The 16,181-nt window shown below is 41.7% G+C and overlaps 1 protein-coding gene across 3 annotated transcripts in view; it reads left to right on the forward strand.

Annotated features, from left to right (window-relative positions):
• The window catches only part of trpm2 (transient receptor potential cation channel, subfamily M, member 2), a 166,037-nt gene extending 151,543 nt beyond the window's left edge, over positions 1-14,494 (forward strand). For all 3 annotated transcript variants that reach the window (XM_073046350.1, XM_073046351.1, XM_073046352.1), the window contains 2 exons: positions 6,271-6,372; positions 13,541-14,494. In XM_073046350.1, coding sequence (XP_072902451.1) covers positions 6,271-6,372; positions 13,541-13,720 — 282 coding nt within the window. In that variant the 3' untranslated portion in view covers positions 13,721-14,494. The remainder of the gene's footprint in view (positions 1-6,270; positions 6,373-13,540) is intronic.
• Positions 14,495-16,181: the final 1,687 nt, after the last annotated feature.

Below are 16,181 nucleotides of genomic sequence, written 5' to 3' on the forward strand. Positions count from 1 at the left end.
ACGCGGTCACAATCCTATGTGGAGTTCTGTGATGCAAATTCACCCCTCGATGTTTCTATGGCCTCGTTGTAGCGTCACTCCTGTCTTCTGAGGTATCACGAGTGAATTCCTTCCAGTGTCTATGTCGCAAAGGTGAATGAACCATCAGCACATGCTTGGCAGCAGGTCACCTCCTGTTGTGTTGTTACCAGAGAAGTGATTCCCACACACTGTGGAATGGAGATTGGAGTTCCTCCAGACAAAACTAACATTGACAGGCCTACCTGGTGACACAGAATGACCTGTATGCCAAAGCAAAACAGGAAATGGATAGCAACACACACAAAATGCTGGTGGAATGCAGCAGGCCAGGCAGCATCTATAGGGATAAGTACAGTCGACGTTTCGGGCCGAGACCCTTCATCAGGACTAACTGAAAGAAGAGATAGTAAGAGATTTGAAAGTGGGAGGGAGAGAGGGAGATCCGAAATGATAGGAGAATACATCTTGACAGTAGAGGAAGCCATGGTTAGACATATCAGAATATGAATGGGATGTGGGATTAAAATGTGTGGCCTCCTCTACTGTCAAGATGAAGCCACACTCAGGTTGGAGGAACAACACCTTATATACTGTCTGGGTAGCCTCCAACCTGATGGCATGAACATTGACTTCTCTAACTTCCGTTAATGCCCCCCTCCCCTTCTTACCCCATCCCTTATTTATTTATTTATTTCCCCCCTCTTTTTTTCTTCTTTTCTCTCTCTCTTTTTTCTCTTTCTGCCCCCCTCACAATCACTCCTTGCCTGTTCTCCATCTCCCTCTGGTGCTCTCCTCCCCCCTTCTTTCTCCCTAGGCCTCCCATCCCATGATCCTTTCCCTTCTCCAGCTCTGTATCCCTTTTGTCAATCACCTTTCCAGCTCTTAACTTCATCCCTCTCCCTCCCGTCTTCTCCTATCTTTTTGGATCTCCTCCTCCCCCTCCCACTTTCAAATCTCTTACTATCTCTTCTTTCAGTTAGTCCTGACGAAGGGTCTCGGCCCAAAACGTCGACTGTACTTCTTCCTATAGATGCTGCCTGGCCTGCTGAGTTCCTCCAGCATTTTGTGTGAGTTGCTTGAATTTCCAGCATCTGCAAATTTCCTCATGCTTGCGAGGAAATGGATAGGACCAGGTCATCCCAGAGCAGGTAGTCAAGTGGTCATGAATAAGGGTGGACAGTTAAACAGCTGCCAGAAGAAGACAGCTTCAAGAATATCCCCATCCACAACAATGGCTGGGCCCTCAGGTTAACCTTTATTTTTTAGAGATACAATCTGGTAACAGGCCATTCCAACCCAATGAGCCTGCACCACCCAATTACACCCATTGATTAATTAATGTACTAACATATATACCTTTGGAATAGGAGATGAGACCACAGCACCCAGAGGAAAACCACACACACAGGGAGAATGTACAAATTTCTTACAATAATGGCAGGAGTTGAACCCAGATCATTGGCACGGTAAAGCTAACCAGTATGCTATCATGCTGCCTTATTGCTTTACATTAGTCACCCACAGTACATCTTGTTCTTGCATGAAAAATTTCAGTGCTTCATATCTTACCATCCTCAAATCTCTTCACACTGCAATATTTTGTAGTTTCACTCCAGTCAAATAATCAATTGCTATCCATTCTTCCTTCCAAAATCTATACCGTCATTATTCCCAATCTGCCAACTTCTTGCTCACTTACCTACCCTATCCATAACCCCTTCCCACACTGTTCTACCTACCAGATGTGTTCAGTGTTGCCAGCTATCAACATGTCTTGCAAATTTAGTTACCATCCCCTCTGTAAGTATGAAGTTTAGTAACATCAAGTTTAGAGTCGTGGGCAAATTTTGAATTCCACCCTGCACACGCTTAATCATTTCCTTCCTCTGGTCTGACAATCCATTTGTTACCGTGTCTGTGTTTTCTAACCTTACCTAAATTCATTTTTTCTAAATTCTGCTGCTTGAATCTGAACTTTTCATTTACGTTAACTGGCCTTTGATGTTAAGCATCCTCTCACTGACCATGTTAGTGACACAGACTCACAGAGCAATGCAGTAGGGAAACAGATTCTTAAGCCCACCTGGTCCATACAAACCAAAATTCCCATCTAAACAAGTCCTATTTCCCCTGAAAACTTCCCCTATCCATGTACCTGTCCAAGTACTTTTTAAATGTTGTTAATGTATCTGCCTTAACTACTTCCTCTGGAGGCACATTCCATATTATAGGCCATGTTTCAGTTGAAAAAGTTGCTCCTGGGGTATCTATTAAATTTCTCCCCTCTCACCTTAAACCTATGTCCTTTTTTCTTAATTCACCAACTTTGGGGAAAAGACTACTCATTTTCCTTATCTATGCTCCCTTATAATTAAAAAAAAAAACCTGTATAGAAACACTACTATGTTCCTCCTAGGTTCTAATGAATAAAGTTGCAGTCTGTTCAATCTCTCTCTAGAACTCCACCCCTCATGTCCCAACAACCTCTCGGAAATCTCTTTATTTCTAGATTAATGGCATTTTTCATATAGTCATCATCATCACGTGCCATACTCTGCCAGAGCCTCGGTGACCACTTTCTTCCATTGCGATCTGTCGGCAGTCAAACCTCTTGCATCTCTGGCGGTGAGGCTGGTCCACTTCTTGATGTTGTCGATCCAGGTTGTCCTCTGTCTGCCTTGGGAGTGGCTTCCTTCTACTCTGCCTTCAAGCACAGTGCGTTCCAGTGTGTCATCAGTACTTGAGAAGCATCCAAAACAATGAAGTTTCATTTGGATAACAGTTTCCAGAAGTATTGATTTCATGCCAATCTTTTCTAGGATGAAATTGTTGGATCTCCCTTCAATGTATGATACCCTGAGGATCTGTCTGTATGTCCACATTTCAAATGCTGTCAACTTCTTTTCATCAGCTGCTTTTAGGGTCCATGTTTCACAGCCATATAGGGTTACTGGCCAGACGAGACTCTTGAGGAGGCATATCTTGGTGTCAGTGTTCACAGATCTATCCTTCCAGATGTTCCAGAGTTTGGTAGTGCTTGTGTGCCCAATACTGAATGGAGCACTCCAATATTCCATCAGTGGCCTCACTAACATCTTGTGCAACTGCTACATAACATCACAACCTCTTTACTCAGTGCCCTGATTGATGAAGACCAGCATGCCAAAAGCCTTCATTGCACCCAGTCTATCTGTGTCACTTCACACAGTGAGCTATGTACTTCTCGATCCCTTTGTTCTGCACCAATCATCCACTGTAAATGCCCTAACTGTATTTGTCTTTCCAAAATGCAACATCCCCCTTTATATGAATTAAACTCCAATTCTCATCCCACAGCCCACTCACCTGGCTGGTTAAGTTTCTGCTGTAATTCTTGATAACCTTCTTCACCGTCTACAATACCATTCAGTTTAGAGTCATCTGCAGACTCACTAACCATGCCTTATAGATTCTCATCCAAGTTTTTGATATACACACAGTGGTCACTTTATTGGGTATAGGAGTGGAACCTGGTGTGTTCTTCTGCTGCTGTAGCCCGTCCACTTCAAGGTTCGATGTGTTGTGCGTTCGAAGATGCTCTTCTGCACACCAATGCTGTAATGTGGTTATCAGAGTCACCGTTGCCTTCCTGTCAGCTTGAACCAGTCTGGCCATTCACCTCTGACCTCTCGTTGCAAGGCATTTTTGCCCACAGAACTGCTGCTCACAAGATGTTTTTCACACCACTCTCTGCAAACTCTAGGGAATGTTGTGTGTGAAAATCCCAGAAGAGATCAGCAGTTTCAGGGATACTCAGAACACCCCATCTTGCACCAATAATCATTCCATGGTCAAAATCATTTGGAATCACACTTCTTGCCCATTCTGATATCTGGCCTGAATAACAACTGAACCCCTTGAGCACATCTGCATGTTTTTAGGTGATCAGTTGATTGGCTGATTAGATATTTGCATTAACAAGCAATTGTACAGATGTACCTAATAAAGTGGCTTTTAGGTGTAGATGACAAATAGCAATGGAACCACATCGACCCCTCAGGCCGTCAATATTCAGGGCCTCCGGTCCAAAAACAAACCTTCCACCACCTTCTTCCACCTACCAGCAAGTTAATTGTTTATCCAACTAGTTGACTATCCCTGGATCCCATGTCATCTAACTATCCATCTTAACTTCATCTACCATCCTGCCCTCATTGATCTTGACTACTTCTTTAAAAAAAATTCAGTCAAGTTTGTGGAATATGATCTCTCATGCATGAAGCCATGCTAACTGTTCCTAATCATCCCTTGTTTCTCCAAATGCTTCTCCAACTTACCCTCAGAATTCCCTCGAGTAACTTACCTACCACAGATATCAGACTTGCTGGTCTATAGTTTCCAGGTTTTTCTTTGCAGTCTTTTTTTTTAAATAAAAGCACATCAACGACATTTCCTTAATGAATAAATATTCAAAAAGGTTAGTCAATCACAATTTGCCTTTGAGAAGTCCATGCTGCTTTGTCTTCCATTTAAATTTCCTCAATTTCACATCCAGTCTAAGTGATTTATAACTTAAAGCAGAGTATCATGGATTCCCCAACTACTTTTGGGGTTTTCTTCCTGCAGTCTTGCCTCCCTAATTGCTCCTCAATTGACTCCATCTGTCACCTGACTATCTGCCTAAGAGATGCATATTGTTGGGAGTGTTTTGCTGTTGTCAGTTTTTAAATTTGGACACATGTGATACACATAGAGTCACAGAGTGATAGAGCATAGAAACAGACCCTTGGCCCAACTGGTCAAACTGACCAAGATGCCCGCCTAAACCAGGCCCACATCCCTTGAAATGATATCCTATCTACAGTGTGTCACTGTCCAAATACAGCCGGCCCTCCTTATCCACGAGTTCCGCATCCGCGAATTCAACCAACCGCGAATCGAGAAAATCCGGAAGTGCTCTTCCAGCACTTGTTGTTCGAGCATGTGGAGAATTTTTTTTTCTTGTCATTATTCCCTAAACAATGCAGTATAACAACTATTTACATAGCATTTACATTGTATTAGGTATTATAAGTAATCTAGAGATAATTTAAAGTATACGGGAGGATGTGCGTGGGTTATCGTGGATCGGGATCGAAAAAGATCGTAAGTTCTCTTACTAACTAAGTCGGAACAGGTACATTCAGTATTATTTAGCATCACTTAGTCAAACATTTGTCTTAGTATATAGTATATATTTTATCTTTCTATGCATATAAAACACTTAAGAACGTATGTTTCAGCGCCGAGCTCAGGAACAGAAGTTCCCGAGTTCGATCCAGTGACAGATCGTTCCGAGTGCGCTCTCCGTCCGTGCCTGGTTGATGTGGAGGATCAAAAACCCAAACCGCAAAACCCAATAATTAAACCACTGCGTTGCTTAGTAATAATTGTAGCTTTCATCGGGGCAGGGCCTTTCTCACTTTATCCTTTAAAATTGTTCCGATCATTGACCGACTGTAGCCTAATGCTTTTCCAATGACCGATGGCGTTTCACCTCTTTCCAATCGCTTTATTATTTCCACTTTATTTTCAATCATGATCGTGATTATTTTCGTGAACAGAAACACTGCGGATTCAGAGCTCTACCGCCAGGTCCTAATGTCCACTGCACTGAGACAGGTTAAATAAGGTCTGGGGTTCTGCTGGGTCCTAAGATCCACCGTATTGAAACAGATTAAAAAAGGGACTTGAGCATCTGCGTTTTTTGGTATCCACGAGGAGTCCCGGAACCGATCCCTTGCGGATAAGGAGGGCCGACTGTGCCTATTAAATGTTTATTAATATACCTGCCTCATTGGCAGATCATTCCATAAGCTATACACCTGTGTGGAAAAAATGTCCCTCAGGCTCCTACTAAATCTCTCCTGTTACCTTAAATCTGTGCCCCCTGTTCTTCATTCCCAATCCTTGGGATAAAGACTGAGTGCATTCACCCTAACTATGCCCCTCATGATTTTACCTACCTCAGTCTATAAGATCACCATCATGCTCTTACGCTCCAGTGAAGTCCCAGCCTGCTCAACCACTTTCCATAACTCAGTCCCTCAAGTTCCAGCAAAATCCTCAAAAAGCTCCCGTTCACTCTATCCAACTTAATGGCATCTTTCCTTTAGCTAGTAATGAAAACCGAATACAGATGTGGCCTCACTGACATGTTGCAGGTATCTGCTGCAGAGCATTGAAGCTCAGGCCAATTATACTGAAATCAGAGTACATTGTGTGTTTCAGATTCACACTGGATATGTGGATGACCCAAGGAACACAGATAATGCATGGATCGAAACTCAGGCCCTCAACTTTCATCTGGATAAAGACAATCCGTTCATAAATGTGAGTTGTTTATACCACAGTAATATTGTGTCCATGTGTTTCCAGTTGGTTTAGCTGCTCGGTCAGGGGTCTGGAGGCACTGCTTACAGTTAGTCTGCCCCACATGGCAGGTTAGCTGAATATCTTAGAAGTCAAGGAGTCAAAAAGCACAGAAACCATTCCTCTATTGTCGCCAGTACAATCTTCTGTGTTTTGGTGTGCTGGGACAATGGCATCAATACGGCTGATGCCAAAAGGGTCAATAAACTGATTAGAAAGGCTGGCTCTGTTATAGGAGTCAAACTGGACATACTAGAGGCTGCGGTAGAACAAAGAACCCTACGAAAAATCCTGGCGATTCTGGACAATGTTTCTCCCCTTTGCACACCACCTTGGCTGAACAGAGGAGCACTTTCAGTAATAGACTAAGACAACTGCGCTGCTCCAAAGAGCGCTACATGAGGTCATTCTTACCCTCGGCCACTAGGCTCTATAATGAGTCAACCTAAAACCAGGGAAGTGATGTCCCCCTCCTGTTAGACTGTTTGAGGTAACTTATTTTTTATTCTTTCTACTTCTCTTCTAATATTTATATCTGTGCACTTCTAATGTGACTGTGACACTGTAATTTCATTTGGGATAAATAAAGTATATCTGTCTATCTTCACTCAAACTCATCCATGCTGAGTTAATCCCATTCACCGACGTTTGTCCCATATCCCTCTAGATATTTTCTATCCTGTCCAAATGCCTCCTAAGAATTTGTAATTGTACCCAGTTCTGCCACTTCTTCTGGCACTTGTTCCATATGCCAACCACATATGGTTGCACCCTTAATATCCAAGGAAGGATGAACCCTTTCTCCTTAACTCTATTCCCTCTAGTTTTAGATCCCCCCTACCCTGAGAAAAAGACTGTAACTATCCAGCTTACCAATGTCCCTCATGATTTTATGAACCTCTATAAGGCTACAACTCAGCCTCTTTCACTCCAGGGGAAATAGTCCCAGCGTTTCTAGTCTATTCTGATTACTTAAGTCTCCCGGTAACATTGTTGTATGTTGTTTCTGCACCCTGTCTAGTTTAGGCACACTGTTCCTACAGGATGGCAATCACAACTACACACAATATTTCAGGCACGGTCTCACCACTGTCTTTGAAAGCTGTAACATGATGTCGCAATTCTTGCACTCGGTGCCCAATCCAATGAAGGCAAGTTTTCTTCACCAATATGTATCACCACTCTGCTTGTACCCTGAGGTCTCCCTGTTCTACCACACTCCCCAGAGCCCTATCATTCACTACCTTAGTCCTTCACTCAATGCAACACTTTGCACTTGTCTGAGTTAAGTTCCACCTCCCTTTACTTGGCCTAGTTTGCTGAACGGTCCAGATCCCAGTGTAACCATAGACAACCACCTTCACTATCCTCTTCATATCACCTATTTTGGTGTGATCCATAGACTTAATAACCATATCACCTAAGTTGTCATCCAAATCATTAAAATATATGATAAACAACAGTGGACCCAGTGTTGAGCCCTGAAGCATGCCACTGGTCACAGGCCTGCATTAAAAAACCTTGCTAAAGTCTTTGTAGGTACCGTTCTCCACCCCTTCCCCAACAGCATCACCACCAACCCCTTCGTCTTCTCTTCGTCACCTCTTTAAAAAACTCAGATTTGTGAAGAATGATTCCCTATCTACACACCTATGCTGACTATTCCTATCAGTACTTGTAGATCAATCCTGTGTCTCAAAATGCCCTGCAGTGACTTTCCCATCACTGATGTTCAGCTCACCAGCTTATAGTTCCCTGTCTTGTCCTTGTAGCTGTTCTTAAATAAAGGAACAGTGTTAGCCATCATCAGTCTTCTCTACCTCACCCATGGCTAAGGAAAATACTAGTATCACACACAAAATGCTGGTGGAACACAGCAGGCCAGGCAGCATCTATAGGGAGAAGCACAGTCGACGTTTTGGGCCAAGACCCTTCCTGTGGAGTCCTGACGAAGGGTCTCGGCCCGAAATGTCGACTGTACTTCTTCCTATAGATGCTGCCTGGCCTGCTGTGTTCCACCAGAATTTTGTGTGTTGCTTGAATTTCCAGCATCTGCAGATTTCCTTGTGCTTGCGAAAATACTGGTATCTCTGCCAAGGCCTCTGCAATTTCTTCCTTAACTTCCCACAATGTGCTGGGGTAAACTTGGTGAAATCCCCAGGGTTTATGCATCTTTATGTGCTTCAAGACTGTCTGCATAGTATCAATATGTTTCAGGATATCACTGATTTCTACATTAAACTCTATCGCTTCCATGATTTCCATGGTAATTACAGATGAGAAACATTCATTTAAGACTTCACCTGACTCCCGTGCTCCACACATTGATCCCTTAGGGATCTGATTTTCTTCCTGGTTACCCTTTGGATAGATGGATAATAATAATAGGTACTTCACTGATCCTGAGTGGGAAATTATATCATTATAAATTATTATAGATAAGTAGATACTTTATTGATCCCAAAGGAAATTACAGTGTCACAGTAGCATTACAAGTGCACAGATATACAAATATTAGAAGAGAAGTAAGAAAGAATAAAAAAATAAGTTACCTCAAAACAGTCAAACAGGATGGGGTCATCATTTCCCTGGCTATAGTTTGATTCATTATAGAGCCTAAAGGCTGAGGGTAAGAATGACCTCAAAGCATTATCAAGGATGCATCTCACCCTAACCATGGGCTTTCTACTCTCCTCCCATCCAGTAGGCACTACAGGAGCCTCTGCTCCCACACCAGCAGGCACAGGAAGAGCTTAGCAGATTTATTAGTTAAGGGAATGGACAGGAGGTTCTGTGGCCGAGAATGAGATTCTCGGATGGTATGTTGCCAGGACAGTTAGTAGAGGGGTTGTGGAGGCAGATGTTGGTAAAGCTCAGACAAAGTTAGGAATCAAAAGGTTGAACATGGTGTGACAAAATTGAAAAGGGTGAACATAGGATTGAAGGTGTTATATCTGAATGTGTGCAGTACACAGAATAAAGTAGATGAACTTGCAGTACAGATGCAGACTGGCAAGCATGATGTTGTAGGCATCACGGAATCATGGCTGAAAGATTACTGTATAACTAGGAGCTTAATGTCCAAGGATGCACATTGTATCGAAAGGATAGTCAGGAAGGCAGAAGAAATGGTGTTGCTCTTTTCGTAGAAAAAATGAAATCAGATCATTAGAAGGAGGTGACATAAGATCGAAAAGTATTGAATTATTGTGGATAAAGCTGACGAAATGCAAGGGTAAAAAGACCCTGATGGGATGTGGCCTACAAATTACAATGGGAGATAGAAAATGCATGCTAAAAGGGCAACGTTACAATTGTCATGGGGGACTTCAATATGTAGGTAGATTGGGAAAATCAGTTTGGTGCTGGATTACAGGAGAATTTCTAGAATGCCTATGAGATGGCTTTTTTGAGCAGCGTGGTTGAGCCCACTAAAGGATCAGTTATTCTGGATTGGGTGTTGTGCAATGAACCAGAATTGATTAGAGACCTTAAGGTTAAAAAACCCTTAGGGGCAAGTGACCATAATATGATCAAATTCACTCTGAAATTTGAAAAGGAGAAGCTAAAGTCAGATGTATCAATATTACAGTGGAGTAAAGGGAATTACAGAGGCATGAGAGAAGAGCTGGTCAGAACTGATCGGAAAACAACACTGGCAAGGATGATGGCAGAGCAGCTATGGCTGGAATTTATGGAAGCAATTCAGAAGGCACAGATTATATGCATACCAAAGAGAAAGAAGTATTCTAAAGGAAAGATGACACAACCATGGCTAATAAGAGAAGTCAAAGACAATATAAAAGCAGAAGAGCAAAAATTAGTGGGAAGTTAGAAGATTGGGAAGCTTTGAAAAACCAACAGAAGGCAACAAGTAAATAGTCATTAAGAAGGTAAAGGTGGAATACAAAACTAAGTGAGCCAATAATATTAAAGAGGATACCAAAAGTTTCTTCTGGTACATAAAGTGTGAAAGAGAGGCAAGAGTGAATATTGGACTGCTAAAAAAAGATGCTGGTGAGGTAGTAATGGGGGACAATGACAATGAAATGGCGGACAAACTGTTTAAGTATTTTGCTTCAGTCTTCACTGTGGAGACACTAACAGTATTATGGAAGTTCCAGATGTCAGGGTCATGAAATGTGTGAAGTTACTATAACTAGAAAGTTCTTGGGAAATGGAATGATCTATAAGTGAATAAGTCACCTGGACCAAGTGATATACACCCCAGAGTTCTGAAAGAGGTAGCTGAAGAGATCATGGAGGCATTAGTAATGATCAAAAATTCCTACATTCTAGGAAACTGGAAAATTACAAATATCTCTCCGCTCTTCAAGAAAGAGGAGAGGCAGAAGAAAGGATACTATAGACCAGTTGGCCTTAGTGGTTGGAAAGATGTTGGAGTTGATTATTAAGGTTGAGGTCTCAGGGTACTTGGAAATACATGATAAAATAGGCCATAGTCAGCATGGTTTCCTAAAGGGAATATCTTGCCTGACAAATCTGTTGGAATTCTTTGAAGAGGTAGCAAGCAGGATAGACAAAGGAGAATCAGTTGATGTTGTGTACTTGGATTTTCAGAAGGCCTTTGACAAGGTCCCGCACATGAGGCTGCTTAACAAGCAACAAGCCCATGATATTACAGGAAAGATTCTAGCATGGATAAAGCAGTGGCTAATTGGCAGGCTGCAAGGAGTGGGAATAAAGAGAGCCTTTCTGACTGGCTGCCAGTAAACAGAGGTATTCCACAGGGGTCTGTGTTGAGACCGATTCTTTTTATGTTATACGTCAATGATTTGGATGATGGAATTGATGGCTTTGCTGCAAATTTTGCGGACAAGATGAACATAGGTGGAGGGGCAGGTGGTTTTGAGGAAATAGAGAGGCTACAGAAGGACAGACAGATTAGGAGAATGGGCAAAGAAAAGGAATATAGTGTTGGTAAGTGTATGATCACACACTTCCATAGAAGAAATGAAGAGGTTGACTATTTTCTAAATGAAGAGAAAATACAAACAACTGAGGCACAAAGGGACTTGGGACTCCTTGTGCAGAATTCTCTAGTGGTTAATTTGCAGGTTGAGTCTATGGTGAGGAAGGCATTCATTTAGCATTCATTTCAAGAGGACTAGAATATAAAAGCAAGGATGTAATGATGGAACTTTATAAAGCCCTGGTGAGGCCTCACTTAGAGTACTGTGAGCAGGTTTGATCCTCTTTTCTTAGAAAAGATGTGCTGAAACTGGAGGGGGTTCAAAGGAGGTTCATGAAAATGATTCAAAGATTGAATGACTTGTCATATGAACAGCGTCTATTGGCTCTGGGCCTGTATTCACTAGAATTCAGAAAAATGAGAGGTGACCTCATTGAAACCTATCGAATGGTGAAAGGCCTTGATAGAGTTGATGTGGAGAGGATGTTTCCTATGATGGGAGAGTCTAAGACCAGAAGACACAGCCTCAGAATAGAGAGGCGTCCTTTTAGAATGGAAATGAGGAGGAATTTCTTTAGCCAGAGGGTCGTGAATCTGTGGAATTCTTTGCCACAGACAGCTGTGGAGGCTGTCTTTATGTACGTATATTTAAGGCAGATGTTGATAGATCATTGCTTGGTCAGGACATTAAGGGATACGGGGAGAAGGCAGTAGATTGGAGCTGAGTAGAAAATTGAATCAGCCGTGATGAACTGGCGGAACAGACTCGATGGGCCAAATAGCCTAACTCTGTTCCTATATCTTATGGTTTTATGGTCTTGTGGTCTTACATTGGAGCATCCATACCAGGTGGTGAGTCAAACTACTCTCCATTGTACATATGTAGAAATTTTACTAAAGTCTTTGGTGACACAACCAATTCTTCACAAATTCCTGTAGAAGTATAGCTGCTAACATGGCACCTTTGGGATTGCATCAATATGCTGGGCCCCAGGATAGATCTTCTGAGACGCTGGCACACAGGAACTTAAAGCTCCTCACGTTGTCCTCTGTTGAGGGGACTGATGTGTGTTCCTTCAGCCTCCCCTTTCTGAAGTCCATAATCATCTCCTTGGTGTTGCTGACACTGAGTGCAAGGTTGTTGTCATGATACCCCTTGACCAGCCAATCTGCCTCACTCCTGTATTCCTCCTTGTCACCATCTGAAATTCTGCCAACAGCCGCGGTGTCACCACAAATTTATAGATGGCATTTGAGCTGTGCCTGGCCACACAGTCATGAGCATAGAGAGTGTAGAACAGTGAGCTAAGCCCACATATTGAGCTGAATTGTGACGAGGAAGAGTAAATGCTGAGTGATGCACTATAGCTCAGTACATCTAACACTAAAACTCTGTGGGCAACAACCACTAGACTCCTTCCACTAGCACAGGTGAAGGGGCAGAGGTGGGTGGGGAACCCTCTGAAAAGTGAAAGGATTATCTCTTCTGGGAGTCACGAGAGGGGTAATGGTGTTGTGTTTGGTGATATTTCCCTTCTCTTTAATGAATCAGAATGAAAATCAGGTTTATCATCATTGATATATGTTGTCAAATTTGTTGTTTGCAGCAGCAATACTCTGCAATACATAAAAATTATAAATTACAATAATAAATATATTAAAAAACTTAATTAAATAAGTAGTGTAAAAATCATGAGGTAGTGTTCATGGGTCGGTTCACTGTCCATTCTGAAATCTGATGGCGGAGGTGAAGAAGCTGTCCCTGAAACATTAAGTGCGGGTCTTCAGGCTCCTGTACCTGGTAGTAATAAGAAGAGGGCATTACCTGGGTGATGGGGGTCCTTAATGATGAATGCCGCCTTCTTGAAGCATTGCCTTTTGAAGGAGCCCTTGATGCTGGGGAGGCTGGTACCCATGTTGGACCGGGCTGAGTTTGTGATGTTTTCCAGCCTGTGCAGTGGCCCTTCCACACCAGACAATGATGCAACCAGTTAGAATGCTCTCTGTGGTACATTACAGAATGTACCAATCATGAATATAGTTTTTTGCACTATTTCTATATATTATCTTTATATTATATATAAAGGCTGAAATTTAAAACTATACAATCCCTGCAGCCAGATGGGTATGTTGGGGCTGTGGGCAATTTCTAATGATGTGAAACTGATCCTCCTGCCTGTACCTCCTCTCCAACAGGATCTCACCAGTCAAGACGGGTCGGAAGCTAGCAGCGAGATCAAGCTGCCCCTCTTGCAGAATGGCTTGGCGCAGGAGGTCGTGGTTAAATGGCAGGTGGTGGAGCAGGGGGTGCCAGTGTGCATGGTCTACAAGGACTACCTACGGGTTGTGGCAGAGAAGCGCTCTGCCCACTTCTAAGTCCTGAAAACATCTGACCACGGGGATGTGTTGAATATCACCAAAGAAAGGCACGTGGAAATTAATCGTGAAGCTCTGTTCTCATCATGTGCTACAACAAGAAGTACCCAGTGTAAAGGGTCCTCTTTGGAACCGGTGCCAAACAATGTGTTCTATACTGCGACTTCCATTGTAGGGAGGGTCACACCATATAATCATTAACCCCTCTGTTTCCTGAGTCTTTGCAGTATTAAGGGAAGTGAAATATTGCACTGTGAATCTTTACACACTGGTAGACACAAACAAAAGGCAATATCTGACCTGAAACTCAAGAAAACTGCGGCAGGTCAGGTCACACCTGTGGGTAGAGAGACTGGGTCAACATTTCAGTCCGGAGAGTCTTTGCCAGGTCTTGAGGGGTCTCTTCCCACCAATGTGGCTGGTCCTGCTGAGTGTTTCCAGCATCTTGCTTCGTCTAGCTGCCCCAGCTGATGACAGCACTGAGAATGATCAAATGAAGCTTGAGAGGAAGGGATTCTAGAAAAACTTCACTTTTAAATTAATAGTGATTATAAAGTAAAACATTCACAATTTCAAATGGATTTTAATGGTAAATTGAGAGTTGATTATGAAGAATTTTGATGGAAACAGTGACAGGTAGTTATAAAAGGCTCTTAATAGTAAGTGTTGCCAGGTGATTGTAAAAAGATTTTAAAGGTCAAAGTTGAGCTGTTAATAATCACTGTGAGTGAAAATCTGCCCGTTCCCAAATCTGTAACTTGTGCAATTATGAAATTGGAATTGATTAATAATCAAACTAATTGTTTGCAAATTAGTTTAATTGTTTAATTATTTGAGTTTAATTGTTTAATTGTTTAATTATTGTTTAAATTATTTAATTATTCTTTCTTAAGAAAAAAATGTCTTCCATCCTGAGAATGTTGCTATTTGATGCTTCCAAGCCCAAAATATAGGCAGATATATGTGTAATGGACACACCCAGGATACCAACTAGTCTCCAGTCAACAAAATGCTCCTGGGAGAGAAAATAGCAGTTTCACTGCAGTGCAACTTATGGCAGAGGTACATCCAGAAGTGGAGCTGACAGTGGTGATGAGGGGAGGCTATCTTCAGTCAGGAGCCTCCGATGCAATTGGCCTCTGTTGGACATTCTCCCCCTGCCCTACTCGTGTTGCACCCTGTAAGGCAAGAACTTCAATGTAGGGTTGGGGTATTTAGGTCATGAGGGCAAAGCCTAGGCCTACACAAATGTATTTTTTTAAACTTTTTTTATTTTCTCTCTTTCAATATTTTTATTAGTTTCTGCATAGAATACAGAGTACAAGAAGAAATATATTATAAGTCAAAAGAAAAAAAATAAAATTACCAAATACATTGTATTAAAAATACAGTTACAATCAAAAAACCCTGTATTCATAAAAAATAAATTAAATCATAATATTGAAATATAATAATTTTGTTATACAGAAAAAAAATCTAAACCCACTACCAAAGTCAGAGCTGTTAGGAAAAGAAAGACAAAAGCGGGAAAACCCTTATCATATAATAAAATATTATTAGTCATCATCTGTACTTTTACAGCAAATCAAATGTTTTGAAAATAACTCAAAAATGGTCCCCACAACGTATAAAAATCTTGGCTAGATTCAAAAACTTAACATCGGATCTTCTCTAAATTTAAGCATAACATAACATCCCGTAACCACTGAGCATGAGTAGGGGGAACAGCATCCTTCCATTTAAGCAAGAGTGCCCTCCTAGCTATAAGAGAAGTAAAAGCCAGAATATGCAAATCAGGTGTCTCCAAAATAAAGTCTTTTCCTCCAACAATACCAAATAATGCAGTCAAAAGGTTAGGCTTAAAATTTATCTTGAGAAGTACCGAGAAAGTTTGGAATACTTCCTTCCAATATCTGTCAAGGATCGGACATGTCCAAAACATGTGAATTAATGAAGCTTCTCCATTATTACATCCATCACAGAAAGGAGATATACCCGAATAAAAATGAGATAGAATAAAGAAAAATTCGAGCGAAACTCCAACTTTACTATTAATTGCTTTTAACTAAAGCTTCCAAAAGCATCCTTGTACAGTTAGGGTAGTGAGGGGCTTCATAAAGGAGTTTTTTTTCACCTCCTTAAGTGTGTTAATAATGGAGTTTTATATTCAAGGATGAGAAGAGAAACAGAGTCAACATTTCAGGTCAGAGAGTCTCCACCCGCCAACATAGTCAGACATGCTGGAGTATTTTTGGCATTTAATTTCCACTAGCTGGCCTAATCAATATCAGTACTGAGATTGATCAAATTAATGCTTAATGCAGCATGAGAGAAGGTAATTCTAAAAAGCCTTCAATTATCAGGGTTTATTGATGTCCAAACTGGAAACTCAACTCCCCCTGTCAATTAAACATTTTATGAAAATAGGATGATTGATCAGAGTTTTTAAACTTGCTGGGAT

This window comes from Hemitrygon akajei, chromosome 5, assembly GCF_048418815.1.
Source record: "Hemitrygon akajei chromosome 5, sHemAka1.3, whole genome shotgun sequence".
Classification (NCBI taxonomy): domain Eukaryota; kingdom Metazoa; phylum Chordata; class Chondrichthyes; order Myliobatiformes; family Dasyatidae; genus Hemitrygon; species Hemitrygon akajei.